Source organism: Talpa europaea, assembly GCF_964194135.1.
Source record: "Talpa europaea genome assembly, chromosome: 2".
Lineage (NCBI taxonomy): Eukaryota > Metazoa > Chordata > Mammalia > Eulipotyphla > Talpidae > Talpa > Talpa europaea.
This window is the reverse complement of record NC_140068.1, coordinates 35160126-35183706: the sequence shown is the minus strand read 5'-3', so window position 1 is coordinate 35183706 and position 23581 is coordinate 35160126. Positions and strand designations below refer to the sequence as shown.

Below are 23581 nucleotides of genomic sequence, written 5' to 3'. Positions count from 1 at the left end.
TTAATTATAGTTACCAATGCTCTGGAAAAAGTGCACATGACATAAAATACATTTAGGAATACCACCACCTTTCTTTTACATCATTTTGAAGCAAAACAGGGAACATCCTTTTGGTGAGAAAAAAGTACACTGCTAATTTCTGGCAAGTGCTTTTAGGCAATAAGGATGTCCATTGCCCAGATATTATCTAATTCTTTCAAATGATTTGAAGAAAGATTTTATACTTTTAATATGTAGGTAACTTTTCCCTTTAAAATCTCTAATGTCTTCAGTTCAAATATTAAACCAAACATCAATTCTCAGTATTAGGAATGACTATATCAATATAGCAATTATTTAGCACAATGTTTCTTCAGTTTATGAATGTCTCCTTGATTATACACATTTTAAAGATTTCAAGTTTGCCTTATGAAAAATAATGAAATACCACAGAGTTTTATAAGAAACTTGTAAAGGAAAATGAAAGTCATAATTGAATACAAACTACCAATTACCTGGTTTAGGAGATCTTCTACTTTCTTCTGCCATGAATCCCTGGCTGCATTTTTCTCTCTCTCTTTTAACTGCAAAAGTTGAGACATTGCTGACTTCTTATCCTCTTCATGTTGAAGCCTCAACTCTTCATGAAGCTTAGAACACTCTTGTCTAAAATAAAATGCATTTATAAAGATAGAGTATCTCTCTACCATCTTACACCAGTGAGAATGGCACATATTAAAAAAAACTAGCAACAACAAATGCTGGCGAGGGTGTGGAGAAAAAGGAACTCTTCTGCACTGTTGGTGGGAGTGCAAACTGGTCCAACCACTGTGGAAAGCTGTGTGGAGATTTCTGGACCTACTAAACATAGAGCTTCCATAGGATCCAGCAATTCCACTCCTAGGTATTTACCCAAAGGACACAGAAACATCAATTCCAAAGAACACCTGCACCCCTATGTTTATAGCAGCACTGTTTACAATAGCTAAGCTTTGGAAACAACCCAAATGCCCAAAAATAGATGACTGGATCAAGAAGATGTGGTACATATACACCATGGAATATTACTCAGCATTCAAAAAAGATAAACACATGCAATTTGCAGCAACATGGATGGCGCTGGAAGGAATCATGCTCAGCGAAATAAGCCAAAAAGAAAAAGAAAAATACCGGATGGTCTCACTCATAGCAGGAATCTAGAAAACTTAAATAAGGGACCAGGAAAATGAATAACTATAAGAAAGTGAAAATCAAAATCAACAAAAAACTATGAACCAGAGACACTTTTAGGGAGGCGGGGGCGGGAGGGGAAGGATTGGGGTCAGAATGGGGGGGCTGCAATTGTATGGGGAATATAACAAATAAAATTTATTATAAAAAAAAAGATAAAAAAAATAAAGACAACTGACTATTTAGTGTGTAAAAAAAAAAAAGATAGAGTATCTCTCAATGAATGTCGTACTGAAATAGTGCATGTAGCTTCAGGCTTTCTGTATTTAATCAATCCTCCTTTATAAGCCAACTCAGAATAATGGTTGATTATTTTATAGTTCAGCACTATAAAGTATGCTAGTAACTCACCCAAGGTCATTGACTTATCACTGCAAAATAGGTATTAGAAAAAATAAGTCTTCCAACTTCAGGATAGTACTCCATTTTATATTCAAGGAAATGAAATCAGAAAAAAGTAACCTGTATTTAAACATTAAAATTCCTGCTTTTCTACTACATCTAATGATGGGAATATTTATTTAAAATTCTATTGCTATATCTTTAACAATAACATAATATATGCCACAGAATGGAACAACTGTGTAGGTTGTTGGTACATTTGTGTGGGTTATATTACAAAGTGAAAAATGTACCTAAGATTTTCTGTCCATTTTCTTTCTAAGTCATGGGCCATTTTGTCCACTCTGAGTTTCTCCTCCTCCTTCATGGCAGCAAGTGTTTCTTCATGCTGCTGCCTTTCTTGTTCCAGCTCACCCTGCAGAAAAAGTGCTTTTCACTGAAGTCTATAGTCTTCAAAAGCAAAGTCACTGCTAGTTATTTCAAATAAGCAGAGTGTTTATAACACAATATTACAGAACAATAATTGGCAGTGCCACTATGATGATTATTCAAGACTTTCTGACAATACATCACATGGTACACATTTTACGTTTTAAATATCCTTGTGCAAACTATATTTTATTAAGGCTTATAACTTCACAAATTATTTTAAATTTTTTAAAGTCAGTATAATTATAACTTAACTTTCCATATTATGGGAATCTAACAATTCTTCAATTATTTTCACTTGTACACTCATTATACATAGAGATATTATTCATATTTATTCCTATTCATGTTTAAAAGTATGCTTTTTATTCAAAGATTAAGCATTGTAGCTTTACCCCACTGACATGATTAAAATAATTATGAGAAAGTTAGGCTACTATCTGTATTAACTAACTTTAAACTATTGGTCCATTTTGTAATGGTACTATGATATATATATATATATATATATATATATATATATATGAAATCCCTGTAGATTGGCATAAATCAAATGACTCCTTAGAGCCTGAGGCTGGAGATGACTTGTTTGGATAGCAATATCAACCACTGGTCTCTAGCAGCAATGAAGCTGCTCTTAGGGTACAAGAGAAGAATGGATGGATCACTCCTTTGCTAAAGCATGTGTTGTAGGAGTTATTAAAGGGTATATCCAGATTAACAGGAAGGAAGCAAATCAATGTTGAAATTGCCATTCTACATTGTTGGCCTGGCTATTAAGCAGTAAGTACTGAAAAGTGAATTCAGCAGTAAGTACTGAAAAGTGAATTCAGCAGTAAGTTCTGAAAAGTGAATTCTGTCATTTTAGTCAAGTGTCCCTTTCAAAAGTACTCAGCTGTGAGGAACTCTTTTTCTTTCCCCCACTATAAGCAGCATCAAATGGAATACAATTACTTAAAAAAGTATTTCTTATACTGAACATGAAACACTTTATTTCACATTATTGGGAGGGAAAAGAGTTAAAGAAAACACTTGATTTTATGCAGCTTACCAGAGTTGTGTAAACCATGGAATATCAATATTTTCTTAATTAAAATTGTCCGGCAGAACAGGGTTTTGAAACTGAATCCATAAGACTGATTCTCACTGCCAGTATACCCAGTACAAGCTTAAAAAGGCAACCAATACAAAATGCCCTGAAGGCGGAATTGGGTGTGCACCATAAGCCAGGGACTTGTAGCCACCATGACACCTGATCAACAGTCTGTATTCTACCAACATGTTAGAAATATTTCAACTATTTTAAAAATCACCTTTTTATTATTCTTGACACTAGGTTAAAAAATCTTAACACAGTTTCACTCATATATTTTAACTTTATGCCAAAAATTCTACGTTGAAGTTATAGTCAATATGTTTGGTATCATAGAAATTAAATATGTCAAGTTGTATATTATAATAGCTCTAAATTCTAACATATTCCTAGTTAAATATTTTATTTATTTATGCATACAAGAACTGGGGTACAGGCCAGATGTGCAGGGGGAGTGAAAGGATTCACCAGAGACAGAGTGGGAAGCAGAGCAGGTAGATTGAAATACACCACTGAGGGAGCAGCAGGGAGACAGGAGAGGTCTGCTGTGCCATGTGGGTCACCTCCCTGGCTGGGGATTGAACTGGTGTTGCAGTGGCTGTGGATTGCTTTATAGTGCAGAGTCTTAACCCCCTGCACCAGCAGGGAGGCCTATTCCTAGTTAAATATTAACACTATCATGTTACATAGCTATTAGAGACAGATAAACAGAAAGTTTCAAGAATGAAATAATCTTTTTATTTTGCCACAGAATTTTAAATAGAATGTAGTTAGTATTCAAAGTACAGACTATAATTATTTTTATATGAAATGCAGAGAATTAAACATACACTATTCTAAAGGTACCTCCATTAAAGTGCCCTTATTTACATGTTTTTGAAATGTTACCAATTATAAATTTTTTAAAAAATTTGAAGTAATAATAAACAGTAATGTTTACCCAGTACTTACTATTTTGCTAAGCACTGTGCTATAAATGGTATCTCTTATTTGTTACAACAGTGGTATAAATTATGCTGTTATTCCCTACCCCACTTGCAACATACGTATGAGAAAATCAAGGCATAGAATAAAGTGCCACAGTGATAGGTCCAGAATTCATAGCCAATCAATTCAGAGTCCACATTCTAAATATCACTATTCTTAAAGAAAATGTAAGATTCCTTGGTAACTATTTTTATAGTTGTATAGATTCTCTTTTCTACTTTCTAAGGCAATCTATAAAAATCTATTTACTGTTTGATGAGACTGGAAAGAAGGAATCTCCCTGAAACAGGTAGGTTATAAACAACCACTTAGTCAGAGTTTGAACTCTGACCAGTAAAATAATTGTGCATAGTAATTGTTATGGGCTGAAAGATATGTGGATGTACTAACACCAGCCCTCCTTCACCCACAGTATGTCAGAATGCGACCTTATTTGGAATTTGGGTCAGTGCAGATGTAATTAGTTAAGATGAGGCCATACTGGAGAAGTTATACTTAATATGGCTAGTATTCCTGTTAAAGATGTGAGGAAACAGGAAGAAATACATATAAAAACAGGAAAATACTGGAGTTATGCAGCCAATGGCCAAGGAATTCCAGGGTTCCCCAGAAACTGCAAAAAGCAAGGAGGGATCCTCCCTTAGAAATTTTCAAGGGAGAATAGTCCCAATAACACCTTGATTTTAAGCTTCCAGTCTGCAGAACTATAAAATAATAAATTTCTGTTATTTTAAGCCATCTAGTGTAGTTCTTTGTTACAGCAGACCTAGGAAACGAATACACTAATTACAAACAATGCAATGTTTACAGTATAAACTTTGTAAGTAAAGGAATTAAATTGTATTTTTACCTTGTTGATGTTTAGATTATAGCAGATTATTACATTACCTCAACATTTAATAAAGCATCCTTAGTATCCTTCAGCCTGCCTTTAGTCAAGTCCAGCTCATTTTGAAGTCTTTCTTGAGAGTCCTGAAGACTAGCAATGAGTCCCTCTGCAGAGCCAAGACCTTGTTCACTTTTCCTTACCAGGTCTTGGAGACGACCAATCTGCAAACAAATGGAATATTTTTTTTACAAAGATTTATTTATTTATGCATACAAGAGCTGGGGTACAGGCCAGAGATGCAGGGGGTGAGAGGATTCAGCAGAGACAGAGCGGGGAATGGAACAGAATAGACTGACTGAAACACACTGATGAGGGGAGCGAGACAGGAGAGGTCTGCTTAGCATGTGGGTTGCAGGCCAGGGCTGTGAATTGCTTCACAGTGGGGTGCTTAACCCCTTAACAGAATATTTTAATATACCTCCTAGTAATGGATTAGCAAAAGAATAAAATTAGTTATCTTAAAATTCTTTTTTTTCTTATAGTTTTACTAAATAGATCTTTCTTGATAATGTAAAGGAAACACAAATAATCATGACAAACTTAACTGTTTTTTTGAAAAGACCAAAAAGATCCTTTTTTATGACAACCACAAGGCCTCCAAGGCACAGCCCAACTCTAGTGATTTCCTTTTTTGATCTTCACAGTCATTGACACAGAGTGCCACTGTGGTTAAGAATTGAGTTATTACCCCCTAGATTGGAATTTTGTTATTACCCACTTACTATGTGACTTGGGCAAGTCATAGGACTTTTTTGTGACTTAGTAACTAGCATTTACTGTATAGGGTTATTGTGAGAAATAAAGGAATGAACAGTATATAAAGGAAAGACTATAAAACAATGCCTGGGGTTTAAGAACTAAATAAATATCAAGTATAGCTGCTATCATTCTCCACCTCTATTGGCATCCCTCTAATTCCTAGAACTACTCATGCCTCGGACCATTGCATAAACTTTTTTAGTTAATTCTTCTGGCAAATCACTTATCACCATTGAGCAATATGGCTCAGACTTATAATTATTTGTTTCCTTATCTATTTCTCCATGATAGAAGGAATCATATCACACTTATTCACCACCATAACCACAATGCCTAACACAGTGCTTTGGTACTTAACAGTTGTTCATTATTTATTGAACAAGTCAATAGGAGAAAATCTTTGCTATTACTAGCACTACCTCTAATCTGTAGGCATTTAACTCCTGAAAGGAACATCCATGCCTTCACTTTTTTGACCTTTTGTGTATCAGGCAAGGTCATATTACACTTCTAAGCAGAAAAAGGCAGTCGCCTTCTCCTCTAGAAGCAGTTCAGAACATGAACAGAAGCACAAGATCTGCTTCTGTGTGAACTGGAAAAAGAATCCTCTTCCTCTAGGCAGAGTTCTCTGGAAATCTAGGTTTCTAAATGTCTTCTACTGTAAACAGTGCTGACATTTTGTCAATGATCCTTAATTATTTGCTTAGGTAAAATATACAGAAATGTACAAGTACATGCCCATCATTAAGACTTTCATACCTATTGCTAAATTTCTTTCTGGGAAAAATATGTGATTTTTATATTACCACCAGTAACTTTTGAGTGCTTTTTTTTTCTTTCTTAACACTCCAAAGTCTCAATTTTTTATTACTACTAATTTATGGTAATGGAAATGGCATTTCATTGATTTCATTTCCAGTTTTTAAATTACAGTGATGTGCAAATTGTTTTTCACATTAAGTCATTAAAAAATTAGGGTATCTGCATATTTCTTACGTTTTATAAATGTCCTTGAGGTATAAAAAGACATGGATTTTTGTTACTCATACAATTTTAAAATCACTTACTCCATGTTTCCTAGTTTTTCCTCCCTCATAATTTTACTTATGGTGTATTTTGATATATAGAAGTTTTGACTGTACATATATTAGGGTTTTTAATTCATTTTGTCATCCATTTTCAAAAGACCTTCTTGCTCCTACAGCTTGTCATCTGTATTTTCATATTTTATTTAAATTCATATTATGATTTGATATTACATTTCAATCCTTAGCCCATTTGGAACTTTTTTTGATATAAGGTTAAAGAAGAAACTTAACTTGATTTATCTCTCCTCTTTCATTTAGATAGCCTTTAAAGAGCAGTGTCATCCACCATTATTCAGATGAAATCTATTAATTGCCTTTTATCCTACTTCTCTACTGAAATTTTCCCCAGAGAACTTTTGATCACGTAATCTTTTCAAGTCTCATACTCTGACTTTGAATCACTGTGTGCACTGTGATACATGTACTCTTGTATTTGTTTTTATGGTTTTCTGATGTCCATTAATCCTTGTTCTCATACTCCTAATTTCTCTTCCTCAATCTCTTTGCCTACCTCAATTAATTCCATATTGGTGCTTTTCTTTATTACCAGCTTTATTCTCATTAGGTACTTTTGGGTGAGCTCTTTGACTAAAATGCCTTCAAGGACTGCCTGATCATTAGCTCCAAGCCTGAACTTTCTACTTCGTTCCAGTGGAGATGTCTTATAAAAATCCCTGAGTTAGCCTATTAAAATAATTCAATGTTTGCCATTACGGAGTATTTTTTTCTCCTTTCTACCTTCAAATAGTGGCATCACTATCTCTTCAACTACCTAAACTAGATACTGGACTCACTTTCTACTACTCATCACATCAAGTCCCATGAATTTTTTTTTTTTAATAATCCTCTCTACTTCCTGTTTTACTTTCCTAGTCAGGATAAAATAATTTCTTGCTTGGGCAAATGCAATAGCATCTTAAGTCATCTATCAATTCTAATCACCAAATTGCTCCCCACACAATTCATCTTCTTATTGCTATTGGAGGTCTTTTTCTGGAGGTCTTTTTCTAAGATCATCTAATAGTGTGGTGGCTTTGTTACTACCACTCCACCATCAGAATATAATCCAATCTATGTTACAGCACAGGAATCCCTCATAATTTTAGCTTCAAATATGCCTTCTACTGTACTTCTTCACAAGTCCCACATATATTCTATGGTCAAGTGCAACAGTTCTCAACCAGGGTTAATTTTGTCCTGAGAGAGTATTTGGCAGTATCTGGAAATATTTTTGGAAACTAGAAATGGAGAAGGGATGGTCCACACTACTATTATCTGGTGTGTAGCGTACAGGGATATTCTAACCATTCTAGAGAATTATCTGGCCCCAAACTGCCAATAGTTCTGAGTGTAGACATTGGCATAGCGACAGTGAACTTTTATGGCTCACCGAGATATTGAAGCCTTACACCAATAAGAAGACATTTAAGTTATTCCTCATACCCATGTTCCTTTTTTCATCATTCTGTATCTGGCAAATTTATATCCACCTTTCAAAGACCATCTCCCATTTTTTAATTCTCCAATTATTTTCTCCAGTGCTTTTATGAACCGGAGAATCACTTTCTCCTCTGAACTCTATATATTGTATTTATCACCAAGTCATAACAGCCACTTTTGACTGTAAGTTCCTTAACATTTTGTTGAAGTATCCCTAGCACCTAAAAGTTATACAATCAATAAATGTTTCCTAAATTATAAAAATATGCAAATATAACTGATGTTGCTGGGATCTAGTTCTAATTTTTCAGGAGACCAAGCTAGTAATAAGTAATGAGAGCTATAAAATTACTCCTATTCAGGAATTTCAGTTATAGCAAGAGCAACAAAAAAAAGGAAATTTCTTTTAATGAATGAAAGTATTTACAGACCTGATAACTATCCTCTTGATAGTAATAACTAGATATAATAAACAGGATTGATCAGGCTTCTCTAAAACCCCTGGCTCCCTTACAGTGAGGGAGCAAATGGCTGAAATATGCTTTTGGTTTATTTAGGATACTGAATGGGCCTTAAAAAGAAAATCATGCTAGTCAAGTCAGCATCTTCTATGACAATCCCCACCCCTCAAATAAGAAGAGACAATGCCTCAAAATTCATTCAGCAAATATTTTCATTCACAAATATTGATATTTACTGATCTATCTGTTAGGCAGTGTGTATTCTATAATATCTCATAATAAAAAATCCAAATGATTTTCATTTTAACAAAATAAAGAACTATACAAGTGCTTTAAAAACTTAGGTCCAGCGCCTCCCCTGGTGGCACAGCAGTTGAGCGCTGGGCTGCCAAGCTGCCCACAGCCTCTGCAGCGCCGGTTAGATCCCCGGCTGCTCCCCGGCCACTGGAGGAGAGTCCCACATGGTGCGCAGACCTCTCCTGCTGCCCCCTGCTCCCCTCAGCAGTGTATTTCGTCACTCTGCCTGTTCTGTTCCCCGCTCTGGCTCTGGTGAATTCTCTCACCCTCCCGCGCTTCTGACTGTACCAGTGCTTGTATAAATAAATAAATTAATTAAAAAACAAAACAAAACAGGTCCAGAAGAAAATTTGCAACTTAAATGCCATAAAAATATTTAAAAATACCATAATGGTAAGATTATCTGTTTGGCCTAATACTTTATCATCCAAGATGAATCCAAATAACATTTCATAGGAAAATATGGTTATTTGCCACCTGACATTTTATGATCACTAGCTTCTCTTTATGTCCTATTATGATTCTGGCATTCATTAATTTATGACCCAAATTCATAGTTTAGCTATTTGTTTTTAGGGTGTCATTTGTAAGGGTATTGAGATTCATCACTACATGAAGACAGTACACTTCAAAATTTTTCTAAAACAACTGCTTTCAGTCTTTATTAAGTACTCCCTATTTCTTTCTTTCTGCCTTTCCTTAGATAGATCTTAGCAGCCAATAAATGTAAATGGAATAAATTTTCTATTTAAAGTTTAAGGCAAAAACATACAACTAGAGGGCCTCCCTTGTGGTACAGCAATTGAGCGCTGGGCTGCAAAGCTGCCTGCGGCCTCTGTAGCACCAGTTTGATCCCTGGCTGCCAGCGAGGGTCCCACATGACGTGCAGACCTCTCCTGCTGCGCCTGCTGCTCCCCTCAGCAATGTATTTCATCAGTCTGCCTGTTCTGTTCCCTGCTCTGGCTCTGTGAATTCTCTCACCCTCCCGCGCTTCTGACTGTACCCAGTGCTTGTATAAATAAATAAATAAATAAATAAATCTTTAAAAAAAAAAAGACAAGCACAGATTGAAAGTGTAAAGCTGGAAAACCATCTTATAAGCAAATGGACCAAAAAAGAAGGCAGTAACAGCTATACTTATATCAGGTAAATTGGACTTCAAAATAAAAAAAGTAAAAAGAGACATAGACGGTCACTATGTAAAGATTAAGGGGACAATATATCAGGAAGACATAACACTCATCAACATATACTCCCCAAATGCAGGAGCACCAAAATATATCAGACAATTATTATCAGCCCCAAAAAGGACAATAGAGAAAATACATATGTAGTAGGAGGCTTTAGCACCCCTCTCTCACCAATGGACAGATCAATGAGACAAAATATAAGCAAGGACTCTAGAGCTCCAAATAAGGACCTAGACCTCATGGGCTTAACAGACACCTACAGGACACTTACCCCAAAAAATCTGAGTACACATTTCCCTCAAGTGCACACAGGTCATACTTTAGGATTGATCACATATTGGGTCACAAGACAAATCTCAACAGATACATTAAGATCAAAATCATACCAATTACCTTCTCTGATCACAAAGGCATTAAACTAGAAATAAACCATGAAAAGAAAGAAGGAACCCTCCTACTTCATGGAGATTGAAACCCACAATACTGGAAGACCACTGGATTAATGAAGAGATCAAAGAAGAAATAAAAAAAAAATCTAGAGATGAACAACAATGAGAACACAACTTTTCAGAATATATGGGACACAGCAAAAGCAGTAATAAGAGGAAAGTACATAGCAACAGAGGCTCACATCAAGAAACAAGAAAGAGGGCTTCCCTGGTGGTGCAAGGGGTTAAGATACAACCTATGAAGATGTCTGCAGCCTCTGCAGCATGAATTTGATCCCCAGCCAGCCAGGGAGCTACCCACATGGCGCAGCAGACCTCTCCTGGCTTGCCCACTGCTCCCCTCAGCAGTGTATTTCAGTCGATCTGCCGGTTCTGTTCCCCACTGTCTCTGGTGAATCCTCTCATCCCTCATACCACTGTACCCCAGCTCCTGTATGCATAAAATAAATCTTTAAAAAAAAAAGAAACAAGAACTCAAACAACCGATCTCCCATCTCAAATAACTAGAAAAAGAACAACACAAAAAGCAGTATAAGAAAGGAAATAATAAAAAATACCTCAATGTAAGACCTGAAATCATAAAATATATAGAAGAAAACATAGGCAAAACACTATACGACATACATCTCAGTAACATCTTTAAAGACACATCCCCCAGGGCCTCCCCGGTGGTGCAGCGGTTGAGCGCTGGGTTGCGAAGCTGCCCGCGGCCTCCACGACGCCGGTTCGATTCCCGGCTGTTCCCCGGCCACCGGAGGAGGGTCCCACATGGCGCGCAGACCTCTCCTGCCGCACGCTGCTCCCCTCAGCAGTGTACTTCGGTCCTTCTGCCTGCTCTGCTCCCTGCTCTGGCTCTGGTGAATTCTCTCCCACTCCCGCGCTTCTGACTGTACTCAGTGCATGTATAAACAAAACAAACAAATAAATAAATAAAAACATGCCTCTATTTAAAAAAAAAAAAAAAAGACACATTCCCCCAAAGCAGAAAGTGAAAGAAAAGATAAACAACTGGGATTACATCAAACTAAAAAGCTTCTGTACAGCAAAAGAGAAACTAACCAAAACAAAGAGACACCCTACTGATTGGGAGAAAAATTTTGCACACAATACAACTGATAAGGGACTGATCACAAAAATCTACAAAGAGCTCACACAATTCAACAAAAACAAAAGCAACTAATCCAGTCAAAAAAGGGACAGAAGAGCTAAAAAGACACTTCTCCAAAGAGGAAATGCAAATGGCCAACAGGCATATGAAAAAATGTTCAACATTACTTATAATCAGGGAAATGCGAATCAAAACTACAATGAGATACCACCTTATACCAGTGAAAATGGCACACATTAAAAAAGCAGGCAACAGCAAATGTTGGCAAGGACACGGAGAAAAAGGAACTCTCTTACACTGCTGGTGAGAATGCAAACTGGTCTGACCACTATGGAAACTTGTATAGAGGTTCCTCAAACTACTAAAAATGGAGCTACCATATGACTCAGCAATTCCACTCCTAGGACTCTACCCAGAGACACCAAAACATTAATTCAAAAAGATAACTGCACCCCTATGTTTACTGCAGCACTATTTACAATAGGTAAGATAGGAAACAACCCAAATGCCTAAAAATAGATGACTGGATCAAGAAAATTTGGTATATATACACAATGGAGTATTATTCAGCAATTCAAAAAGATAAACTCATGCCATTCACAGCAACATGGACAGAGCTAGAAGGGATCATGCTCAGTGAAATAAGACAGAAGTAAAAAGAAAAATATTAAATGGTTTCACTTATAGGAGGAATACAGGGGAACCAAATATGGGATCGGGGAAAAAAAAACCATTAAAAAAACAACAAAACTAGCAGGCAACCATAAATAAGAGACATTCTACAAGGAAGGGGAGGAAAAGGGATCAAAACAGGGGAGAGAAGAGCACAAGGGACTATGGTGATGGTTCACGGGTGAATTGGTGGTGGGAATTTTACAGGGAATACACAATGATGGAAAAGATACAAATTTAAAAAAGGATTTCAATCTCATGCAACTCTTCCAGAGAACAAAAGTGAGTAAATCCTATTTCACTTTATGATAATAGTATAACCGTGATTCTAAAACCAGAAAAGATAGTAAAAAAATGAAAAGTACAAAGCAATCTTACTGAACCTACTGGGCTCAAAAATCCTAAATGATTACTAACAAACTGGATCTTTTATTATATTAAGAAGATACATATGTGCGTGTATGTATATATACCATGTGTACATGATATGACCTATCATGACTAACTTGGGCTTATTCTGGAAATCCAGAGTTAATTTAATATTAGAAGATTACCTGAAGGTATTACCACATTAACAAATTAAAGGTGATAAAGTATGACCTCAAAAGGTACAGAAAAATCAACATCAATTTGTGATTTTTTTAAATTAAAAAACTAGAATTACAAGAGAACTTCCCAAACATGGTAAAGAGAATTTACAAAATAAAACTTTCAAAAACATAATTATATGTGAAATGTTGACATTCTTCACTTTAAGAGCAAGGACAAATTAAGAATGCTTATTATCTCTGGAGAGCTTGGCCTAGTCAGCAAAGTAGGACAAGAAAAAGATGCCCCAGGCTGAAGGAAAGGCAGGTGTATTGGGAGGAAGAGCCAAGCAGATTCCTGGGGAGCCATTCTAATGAGACCCCAAAATATCATCAGTGTGCTAAAACACATCTAAAAATGTATCCAGAAGGAAAAACAATTTATTAGAATTCTTCTTGGTGAGATTATAATATGCAGATTGAAAAAAACACTTACACCATTTGGAGCTGAGCATAGTATCCTGGAGACCTGCACAAAGAACACTTCTCAGGAGAGTGAGACACTGTAAATACAAAAATCCTGCTCTGCCAAGAAAGGCATGCAGACTTGGAGCCTACAGTTGATTATCTCGGACAATAGAAAAGAGGCTGAGCTAAAAATACCAATAACAATCTTAATTCTCTATCAGTCCCAAATGCAGTGCTCAGTACCTTCTCTGGATAAATGTTTAAAGATAATGAAAGGACACTGAGTGCAAATTTTAGCATGTTTTGCGTGTGGTTTCTGTGAGCAAAAGTACAGTGATGAGAAAGCAGGATTTAAAAACTCTTGGGAAAAATGAAACTAATGAGGTAGAAACAGCAGACAAGAAGTGTCAAGCCAAGTACGGGTTTTAGGAAGACCACTCTACAAGCCACACAAGGCAGGAACAGAAGGAAAACAGGGTAGTAGGCAAGCTATTCTAAGGCAAAAGAGAGAAAGAGATAAGACAAACAATAACATAGTTTGTAAACATGTCAACATAGGTGACAGGTCTAAAGAACTCTTACCTCTTGATTGGCTGTATTCAGCTTATCTTCCAGTTCCCCCTTCAGGCTTTCTAGCTCTTGATGAAGCTCATTTTTTTCCTCTTCTAGGTTTATTTTCTCTTTTTTATAGTGTTCCTCCAATTCCTTAGGAAAAGAAATTTTTAAAAATTAACAAAACTTCAAATACTGTTTACTTCAAAGGTTCTAAGAAAAGACTATTTTGTATTTTGATGCTTTGCTTTGCAAGTTAGATTTACCCTTAATTAGTAATATCAGGATTAACTACTTAATCCTGGTGGCTTAGTTGCTATGATTCTGAAGCACTTATGATTTAGTAAAATAATTTTTTCAATGAGAATATTTGCTTATAGTCAAAAACCAGAAATATGTCATTTTATCATATGTCATTTATTTACTTGGTGAGTAAATACAAAATTTTAACTATCTTCTTGAATTCAGAATTTTTATACATAAACAAATATATTTATATTTTAAAAACCAAAGTCCAATAACATTTTTGGAACTCAATAGTGTAGCACTAGAATGCAGTCAAGAATTAACAAGCACAAAATGAGACTTTTGAAGAGCAATGTCAATCATATTCACACTGAAGAACTTTTATCTGCCAGGCATGCTACTTAACAGTTGGGTTAAGTATTAAGACCTAGTGACTTCCTTTAATAGGCTCATGGTATCAAGTAACTAATGAATATGTAACTGAAATTGCCATGCATAAGGAGCATAGGAGCATATGGATGGGGAAATGATTAAGTTCTAGTTTGGTGGGGAAACCTTCACAGAGATAACAATTGCTATGTAGTTTGAAAGATTGTATGAGTAAGGAAAGGTGGTGAAGTAAGAGGAAATACAACATTTTAGGTAGAGGAGAAGACATGAGCAAAAAACCTTAGAGGTACAAAATAGCATGTTATGCTACAAGTAGCTCAATATTTCTAAAGGGTAACATGAGAAGAATAAAGAATAGGGTTCTCTTTGGGGAGTCTCCAAGGCAAATTCCAGGTCTGATCAGTTGCTGGGATGACTCACAGGACTCCGAATATAGTTGTACTCCCAGAAGTGATTTATTAGAGAAAGGATACCAGGGCATAATCAGCAAAAGGAAAAGGTGCTTGGGCATTCTGCAGGAAAACAAGTGCAAGCTTCCAAGAGTCCTCTCATAGGATTCTCAACAAGTATGACAACACACACAAAACACTGTCCATCAGGAAAGCTCCCAAGAAACTCAGTGTCCATGTTTTTTATTGCGGGTCAGCCAGGTAGGCACCTGCTGACTAGTGTGTATCAAAATTCTAGACTCTGAGAAAGAAAGCAGATGTTTAGCACTGACCACACTGTTCAACTAAACAGTATAGACGCAGAGAGCCATTTTTATTAGGGAAGGGTGGGAACCTTCATGAAATTCACATTTCCACTACTAGCCGAGGACTAACTTGGCAACATAGTTTTAGACCTGCTATGTTAACTCTTTATTGCATGGGTTCTCTATATATTCATTTTCAAATGGGGTGGATGAACAAGCGTCATTAAGGAAAATGTAATCCTTCTTGATAATGAAGTAAAAAGAAATGGAGAAGTCACCTTTAGCTAAATAATCTTTAAAAGATAATTTTTCATTGCAAGAAGATAATTCTGGAAGGAGGCTGGTTTTAACTTTGGCTCAGACATGAGTTAGCTAGGCAAGAAATAAGCGAAGCAAGTAATAAATAAGCTATTTTGAGAAAAGAGAAGCTTACATACAAAGTATCATAAGGGGTTTTGTCTATGTTCACACATAGGAGACACGTGTCATCTGTCTATGGCAGAGAGATTGCAAGAAATTTAAGTAGCTTTTTTAAAGATTTTGAAATGGCTCATAAATTGAAATTTAATGAGTGGGGGAATGATTGGGAGTGAAATAATGAGACAAAAACGATACTGATGAAAGATGTCTTGACTCTAGCACTTAGAACATACTGTAGAGGAATAAAGGGTGGCTAAAGGTGAGACACCTGCAACCTAAATATTTCAATAAGAGAGAAGGGTAAAATGAAAAGGGGATGCAGAAATAAAAAGTAGTAAGAAAAGACAACTATCGAAGATATTACTGAAACATCAGTTACCGCTAATACTTTGCTATAAAACCTTGAACATTTGATACATGCACATGCACCACCTACATAAACTTGCACAAACTGGTCCTGAGATAGTGAGGTGGCTTAGAAAGAACAACCATCACAATCTTGAGAAACACCATGTCATGAAGGTTTGTTTCTTGCTACATAAACATATAATGGTATGCTTAAATAGAAGTAATAGTCTAACAGGAAGTTTTATTTGAATTTTCAATTACGTTAGATTGGGTGTTGAGTACATGTTCCCCAACTAGTTGTGTAATGAAAGGAAAGGACATAAAGGTAGAAGATCTCAATTCACATCACTTCTTTTTACTAAGTCTGCACCTCTGAGAAAATCAGGTTAAACTTATATCACCAGCTATGTATTAAAAATGACATTCCAAAAAAAAATAAAAATGACATTCATCTCCAAGTCAGAAGAAATAAGGATTTTATATAAAAAAGTATTTAGTAAACTATAAAGCACAATTATATGAAACAACCATCATTAATGCATGCCCACATGATGTGATGTTTAAGTACTTTAGGGTTTGTTTACTCTCTCTGTGACTTCATCTCCTCTTTAGTAAAATGGGTTCAGAAAACAAACCTATACTAGTGATGTAAGAATTAAAAGTAAAAATAAACTAAAACATCACTGCAGTGTCTGGCATTGATTAAGAAATACTAATAATTCACAATTCTTTATCAATATATGGTAGGACTTGCCTGGGGTCTTAGTACTTCATCTCACTTAATCTTCACAGGAACATCACAAGGTAAATCTTACCTTCATCTATCAGATGAAGAGCCTGAGGCACAGATTTTACAATCAAGGTTAGGCAGCTAGTAAACAAAGAGCTCAGCACAAGGACAAGGTCCAGATCTGTCAGACACTATTATGCATGACAGGTTATCATGAATTACTATTAGCAAATTGATTACTTAAGGAAAACAAAACAAGTCACTTTCTCAGGGAAGGAAACTGTTTAGAGGACAGAAAGTGCTTCGACAAGTTGAGGCTTCCTGAGGAGCCCACCTATGTTGTCTCATGAAAAGACAGCTCGCGATCAAGGGAGTGTTTCCACTAGGCTTATACAAAGTGAAAATGTCTCATATACCATTGTAACAAACGACATTCCATACCAAGAGATATATGTATGGGACTGTGAATGATGATTTACGAAGTGATTATAAGATAGCAGCCATTAAAATGAAGCAATTCAATACCCTATACTATAGGACACACTGGATCATTACAGATACTCTACCAAACTCACTGCAAGGCTAAGCTGAATTTTTACTCACCATTTGCAATTTTTTCTTATCCTTTAATGCATTACTATGGACAGCTTCAATTGCCATATGGTGCTTCCAGGCTAATTCTTCCAGAGTCTTAGAATGGGCTTCATTTAATTGAGCCACCTCCCCTTCCAATCTGTTTTGCAGATTTTTAAGCTCCATTTCATAATATTCTTGCTGAGTTTTCTTTGCTTCATTTACTTTCTAGAATAAAAACAAAGTTCAATAATTGGCACCTGCTTTTTTCATTCCTGTTAACAGTATTTTGAATATGCAGTAAACATGTAAAATTGAATGAACTTAGTGCTACGGATTTAGACTATGGAACATGAGAATACATCATCGGTGTTCCTAGAAAATGACATAGTGGCACAGGCAAAATGAATAATTTTAAAGCAAGTGATAAATTAAGACTATTATTAGGTTAGAACCAAATTGGCACATCTGCAAGCTGAAGAAAGACTTCATGTATGTCAAAGTTGTACACAAAATGGCCTGTCATTTACCTACTCAGTATTGTTCAATACAAACTTATTGAGTGCCAATTATATGCCTTTGAAACATTCAGAGTATAATGATAAAAAAAAAAAGCCAAAGACAGTGGCTACAACTGATTAGTCCTATGAAAGGAATTCATACCACATGCTGTAACAGTATATAGTAAAGGCGTCTAACCTGGATGAATTAGGAAGCTGTGTGTGTGTGTGTGTGTGTGTGTGTCTGTGTTTGTATGTAAAAGAGGGAGAGATCAGGGATGGATTTCCAAGGGAAAAAAAAAATCTGAGCCAGAGCTGAACAAAATACATTCTCTCATAATTCTCTGAATAAGTCCATTAGGAAACTAGAGATGAGAAAATTTCAAGCCTGGATCTGACAGCAAAAGCCTGCATTTGTAACCATTTCCATTTATTCTGAAAGATGAAACATAGTTAACCAGGTGGCAAAGTTTAGGGAGATAGGAAATCCACGCAGCTAAGCAGTACGGACTAGAATATAGACTATCAGGCTAGGAGTGGCAAGGGATGAGTCTGAGAGTAGGCAGCAGTCAAATGATGGGAAGTGTCATTTATTCTGAGGACTTTGAATTTTATTCTGACAGGAATGAGAAATCACTGATTTAAGAAATTGATTTTTAAAAAATTTATCTTGGCAGGAAGCTAGCAAGCTGGCTGAATGCAGGAAGAATGGTTAGAAGGGTATAACTGAAATCCAGGCTAGAAATGCCAGGGACCTCAACCTAGATCTGTGAATGAATGTGCAGAAGAGAGGATGGAATAAAAATAAATTAAGGGAGGTGAACCAGTAGGACATGGTGACAGAAAATGTGTTAGGGAAATGGTAATCAAGAAAGACTCCTAGATTTACCTAGATTTACTAAACCAATTTGACTGAAGGGATATTGTAGAAGAAAGAAACTAAAGAAATACAGTACTTTTGTGAGGAGCAAGTTCTAGACATGTCGATTTGACACATGTGAAAAACAGAGATATCTAGTGGAAGTTAGATATGTAGGACTCAAGTTAGGGGAAAAGATGTGTCCTAAACTGTCAGATTTTGGAGCTATCACTGAACAAGTGACAAGTGATGTCAGTGACATGGAATGAGATGAAATGCTGGGGGGACATCAATGGTGAGAGAGCAGTGGAAGGGGAACAAGACCATGAACAAGACTGCAAGGCCAGGGAGATAGAAGGAAAACATGAGAGAATGTGAAATACCAAAAGAAAACGGTAAAAGTCAGAGAGGAGTAAGTACCACGGTAAGACAAGATCCACCAAGTCCAGCAACCAAGATGTCACTGGAGGCTGAGGCAAACGCAGATTCTGTGGAGTGGTGGTAAGAGAAACTGGACTGCACCCGGGTAAGGAGTGAATGGGAGGTGAGCAAGGGGCAAGGAGAACAGACATTTTTCAACATGGTTGGTTGTTGAGGGAAGGAGAAAGAGTGTCCAAAATTCCCACTTGGTATTGGAGATATCTGAAAAATTGGAATAAATATGCAGTAGTTATTCTACAAATAATATGTTGTATTTGTTTAATCTAGAAATTCAGAATGCTGGTATATGAATTTGCAGAGCAAGAGGCTTGTCATCCTTTACAGTTTTGCAGAAATTTCCTAGGTATATATACAAATGTTTCATCAATAAAAAAACAAACATTATTAACCATAACTACACATTCCACTAAAATAAGTTTATTCCATTTTTGTCTTAAGATAGGGTGAAATGTTTTAAATTTCACATTATAAATTTTGAACATATTCACAATGTGAGGTAGTCCAGCTTTATACCTTTTTTCAACATAAAAATAACTACTAGAATTAAGAAATACACTGTTACTGTGGAGTGAGAATAAGTACTTTATAATAAATCTGAAATAGATAATAATTGAACTTTCTCCCTTTTCTTTCATGAGGAGGGTAGGGGATGGAGAGAGGTCCTCCATTGCTTTTTACCTTCTCCAGTTCCAGAAGCTGCTGCTTCTGCTCTTCATCCAGACTCTGAGTTTTGCCTTGCAAAAAAGCTCTTTCTTCTTCAAGCTGAGATAATCTCTCATAGGCCCTTGATTTTTCTGATTCTAGATCTTTAATTGTAACCTCCTGGGTCATTTGAGTTGCTTGAAGCATTCCAATATGACCTACTCCCCCAAAAAGAAAATCCCTTCAATTTAAAATTTATTTGTGCTGTGGTATAAAACAGTGTATATTTAATGACACATTTGTACTTAATACCTAAGTAAAATAAATGATCTTTCTTTGGTTTCCTCACTGTGTAAAAGGGAACTATTTACCATGGGAGTATTTATTACCCAAGTAGAATAATTTAACTTAGAAAGAATTCTTTTTCACATCATTGATATTGCTCCCTACACCCACTGTCATTCTTTCTTCTTTTTTAAAAAAAAGATTACAGCTATGCAAGTTGAAGTAGCAGCACCTCTTTAGTCTTGTGGTAAAGAAATTGAGAGGATGGGCTGGCTAATACCATGGAATCAAAATGAATAATTTGTTCTTTTCTAATTGCTTTTTTCAATTCTAGTGTAAAGAGTAAAGAAATCGGAATGCAGGGAGCAAAGATGGCAGGCAGCAGTTCAGCTGAAGTTGAATTTATTTTAGACAAGAGACTTGATAAAGAACTAAGGCAGAGTAAGAGACAGATAAGGACAGTAAGGTTATGAAAAAAAAAAAAATTAGTGACAACAGCAAAAAAGGTGGGGGTGGAGGGAATGGGGAGAGAAACAGAGAGATGAAAAGTGCCTATAAGGCTAATATGTGGAATACAGAGAAGCCAAACTAAGGGTCAGGTAAAGACAAGCTCCAAAACTAACCCTTGGAAGGTGACTATAGAGCTGAAGCATCCAGAGGAGGCAGGATGGAGGGAGGGGTGAGAACAGAGGAGAGGCACCACGATGGACTATGGTGGTGGGCTGTGGGTGATCTGGTAGGAGACTGCAGTGGCCATACCTGAAGGGGTATCCAAATATCATCTCAATTGAAAATAAATCCATGCATACATAAAAGCATGTGAGAAAAAGGCCTTAGGAAGCATGCATTAGGGAAGTGATTCTCAACATGTTTGGCCCACCTGGGAATTCTAGTTGGAAAAGCAGCTCACCCCAGGCAGACCTAGTGAATCTGAACTCTGGGGCTGGGGCCCAGCTTCAGGGGTTGCACAAGTCCTGCAAGTGATTGTCATATATGCTAAAGTTGGAAACAACTATGCTAGGAGACAGGTAATCTGGAATTCACTGATGGGCCAATCAAATCAGATGATCTGCTCAAAGTGTGTGCTTTGCCTGGCATTAAATACCTGAGTCAAAAGTGACTTCAGAACTGACAGAGTTCACCCACCTCTTCTCATAAGGACTATGAAATGAGGAGGTCAGCCACATCAGAAAGAGCAATTTGGCTTTAGTATATGAAATGATACCCTTAGTAACAAGCCAAATGAAATGAGATGATGTATTAAATAGTTACAATATTCAAATACTTTAAAATGTATATTATTAACTACAAAGCCTCCTAGAGTGCTTCACTTTTCTTTTAAGTTAATGATTTATTGGTACTATAGTACCTGCTAATTCTTAATTTTTTCCGAAAAATAAGTTATCATTTGCTTATCTTATGATTACTATGATATCAGGGCCCTTGAATATATTTAGACCATAAATAATGTCACAATATGAGAAGAGAAGACTAATTTTGTCCTGAACTAACATTTAAGTGGTGATTACAGCTGAGGAATACACCAAGAACTATGGTCAGACATACTAGCTTTGACGACAAGATCTGAAGCTTGCTGTTGTAAACGCTCTCTGGCTGCTGCTAGCTCACTCTCCACTTCTTTGTGCTTGCTTAATAAGGCAATCTCTCCCTCTTTGGCATCATCAAGTTGTTTTTGAAGAACCTGAGAAAGATCAAATAGCATTTTTAATATATAAGAGTGATGCTAAGCTAAATAATTCATTTAAAATAGAAGCATCACTCATAGCAGGAATCTAGAAAACTTAAATAAGGGACCAGAAAAATGAATAACTATAAGAAAGCGAAAATCAAAATCAACAAAAAACTATGAACCAGAGACACTTTTTTGGGGGTGAGGGGCGGGAAGGGAGGGATTGGGGTCAGAATGGGGGGGTTGCAATTGTATGGAGAATATAAAAATAAAATTTATTATTTTAAAAAAAATAGAAGCATCAACTTCTAATTTATAAGTCACACTTAACAATACTTAATTGAAAATATGTATTGGTGATACATAACTTCTTATCTTCATAGATCATTTGACCCAACCATCAAAGACTATTCTACCCTTCCTGATCCATTCAAATGTTGTACAGATATTAAAATACAGCCAAGTTGTTTTCCATGCCAGTCTAACAAAACCTGGAAAGACTTTTGGCTTGTTTTCAGACTTGTGCCATATCCCTATTTAATTCAGATTTATAAAGCAATCTTAATTTTTTTGTTCAGTTCTGGGTATCAACTGATGCTCAGACCATTTTCTTTTCTCCCAAAGAAAAGAGACATGATTAAATTCTAGCACCAGTATTTTAACTCTCACATTACTTAAATAAAATCCTCTCTTAAACAATCATCAAAGTTCTAAACTTACCTTTTCTGGCCTTCATATATGAAATTCTAATAGAAAATAACAGCTACAGGATAATAAAAACCTCTGTCATATTTTTTCTCTCAAAAGAAATGTATGGAAAGCAAATGGGGGAAAATGTCTAATTGAAAAGAACAAGAGAAAACTGGAAACCAACATCCATGTGTTCATCATAACATTCTTAATTTACCTGAACACTGTTCTCTGCTGTTACAAGTGCCACCTGAAGCTTTTGGCATTTATCATGAAGACTTCCAGCTTCATCCTGGACCATCTGTAATTCTGTCTTTAATTTTCCTATGGTTTTTCGTAAAATTGCTTCTTGCCCCTGAAATTCTTTTCTAAGATCGGCTTCCTTTTCTTTACTAGCCTGTAGGCTTTCCGCTGTAAAAAGCTGTGATCTTTTCAAAGTATCAAGCTCATGTTCATAAAAGGACTGAGCTTTATTCAACTTGCCTTCATAGTCCTCAATTAGCTTTTTCCGTTCAACTTTTAGCTCTTCAAGTGTTTTGTTCAAGGCATCCACCTCCATTCTGTGGAGCTCCTCCGCCTTCTCCTGCCCCTTGTTGAGAGAGGCGCTGTGATCCTGCTGCGACTTCAACAGCTCTTGGATCTCCCTCCTGTGTGCATTTCGCAAATCGTCCAATGCCAACCGCTTGTCCTTTTCAAACTGTACTTGGAGTTGTCCAAAACTCTGCAATCTTTCCTCGAATTTCTTTCTAATTTCTTCAACCTCTCTAGACATGGTGACTATGCGTTGGACATGCTGGGCTTCTGCACAAAGCTGCATGTCCTCAACTCTGTGCTTATAAGCTTCGAATTCTGTCAATGCCTGCTGCTTCATTTTTATGTGATCTTCTAATGAGGCTTCTAAAACTTGAATCTTTCTCTTAAGGTCTAACTCCTCAGTTACTTGGCTTTTATACTGCAGTATCTTTTCTCTTGTTTCTGCAAGAATTTGTTGGATTTCTTCTTCATGAGCATCTTTAAGGGCTTGAATTGCAGATTCATGCTCATCATTTTTAGTATTTAAAGCATATATTACCTGCATGGTTTTAAAGAAGATGGGAGGAATCAGTAAACCAT

General features: G+C 36.3%; 1 protein-coding gene across 1 annotated transcript in view; it reads right to left on the bottom strand.

Annotated features, from left to right (window-relative positions):
- The window catches only part of FAM184A (family with sequence similarity 184 member A), a gene marked incomplete at both ends in the record, with an annotated part of 92867 nt that overhangs the window by 43126 nt on the left and 26160 nt on the right, over positions 1 to 23581 (bottom strand). The window contains 8 exons of the mRNA XM_084228200.1: positions 495 to 645; positions 1845 to 1966; positions 4949 to 5110; positions 13991 to 14113; positions 17392 to 17589; positions 19840 to 20021; positions 21655 to 21790; positions 22686 to 23540. Coding sequence (XP_084084326.1) covers positions 495 to 645; positions 1845 to 1966; positions 4949 to 5110; positions 13991 to 14113; positions 17392 to 17589; positions 19840 to 20021; positions 21655 to 21790; positions 22686 to 23540 — 1929 coding nt within the window. The remainder of the gene's footprint in view (positions 1 to 494; positions 646 to 1844; positions 1967 to 4948; positions 5111 to 13990; positions 14114 to 17391; positions 17590 to 19839; positions 20022 to 21654; positions 21791 to 22685; positions 23541 to 23581) is intronic.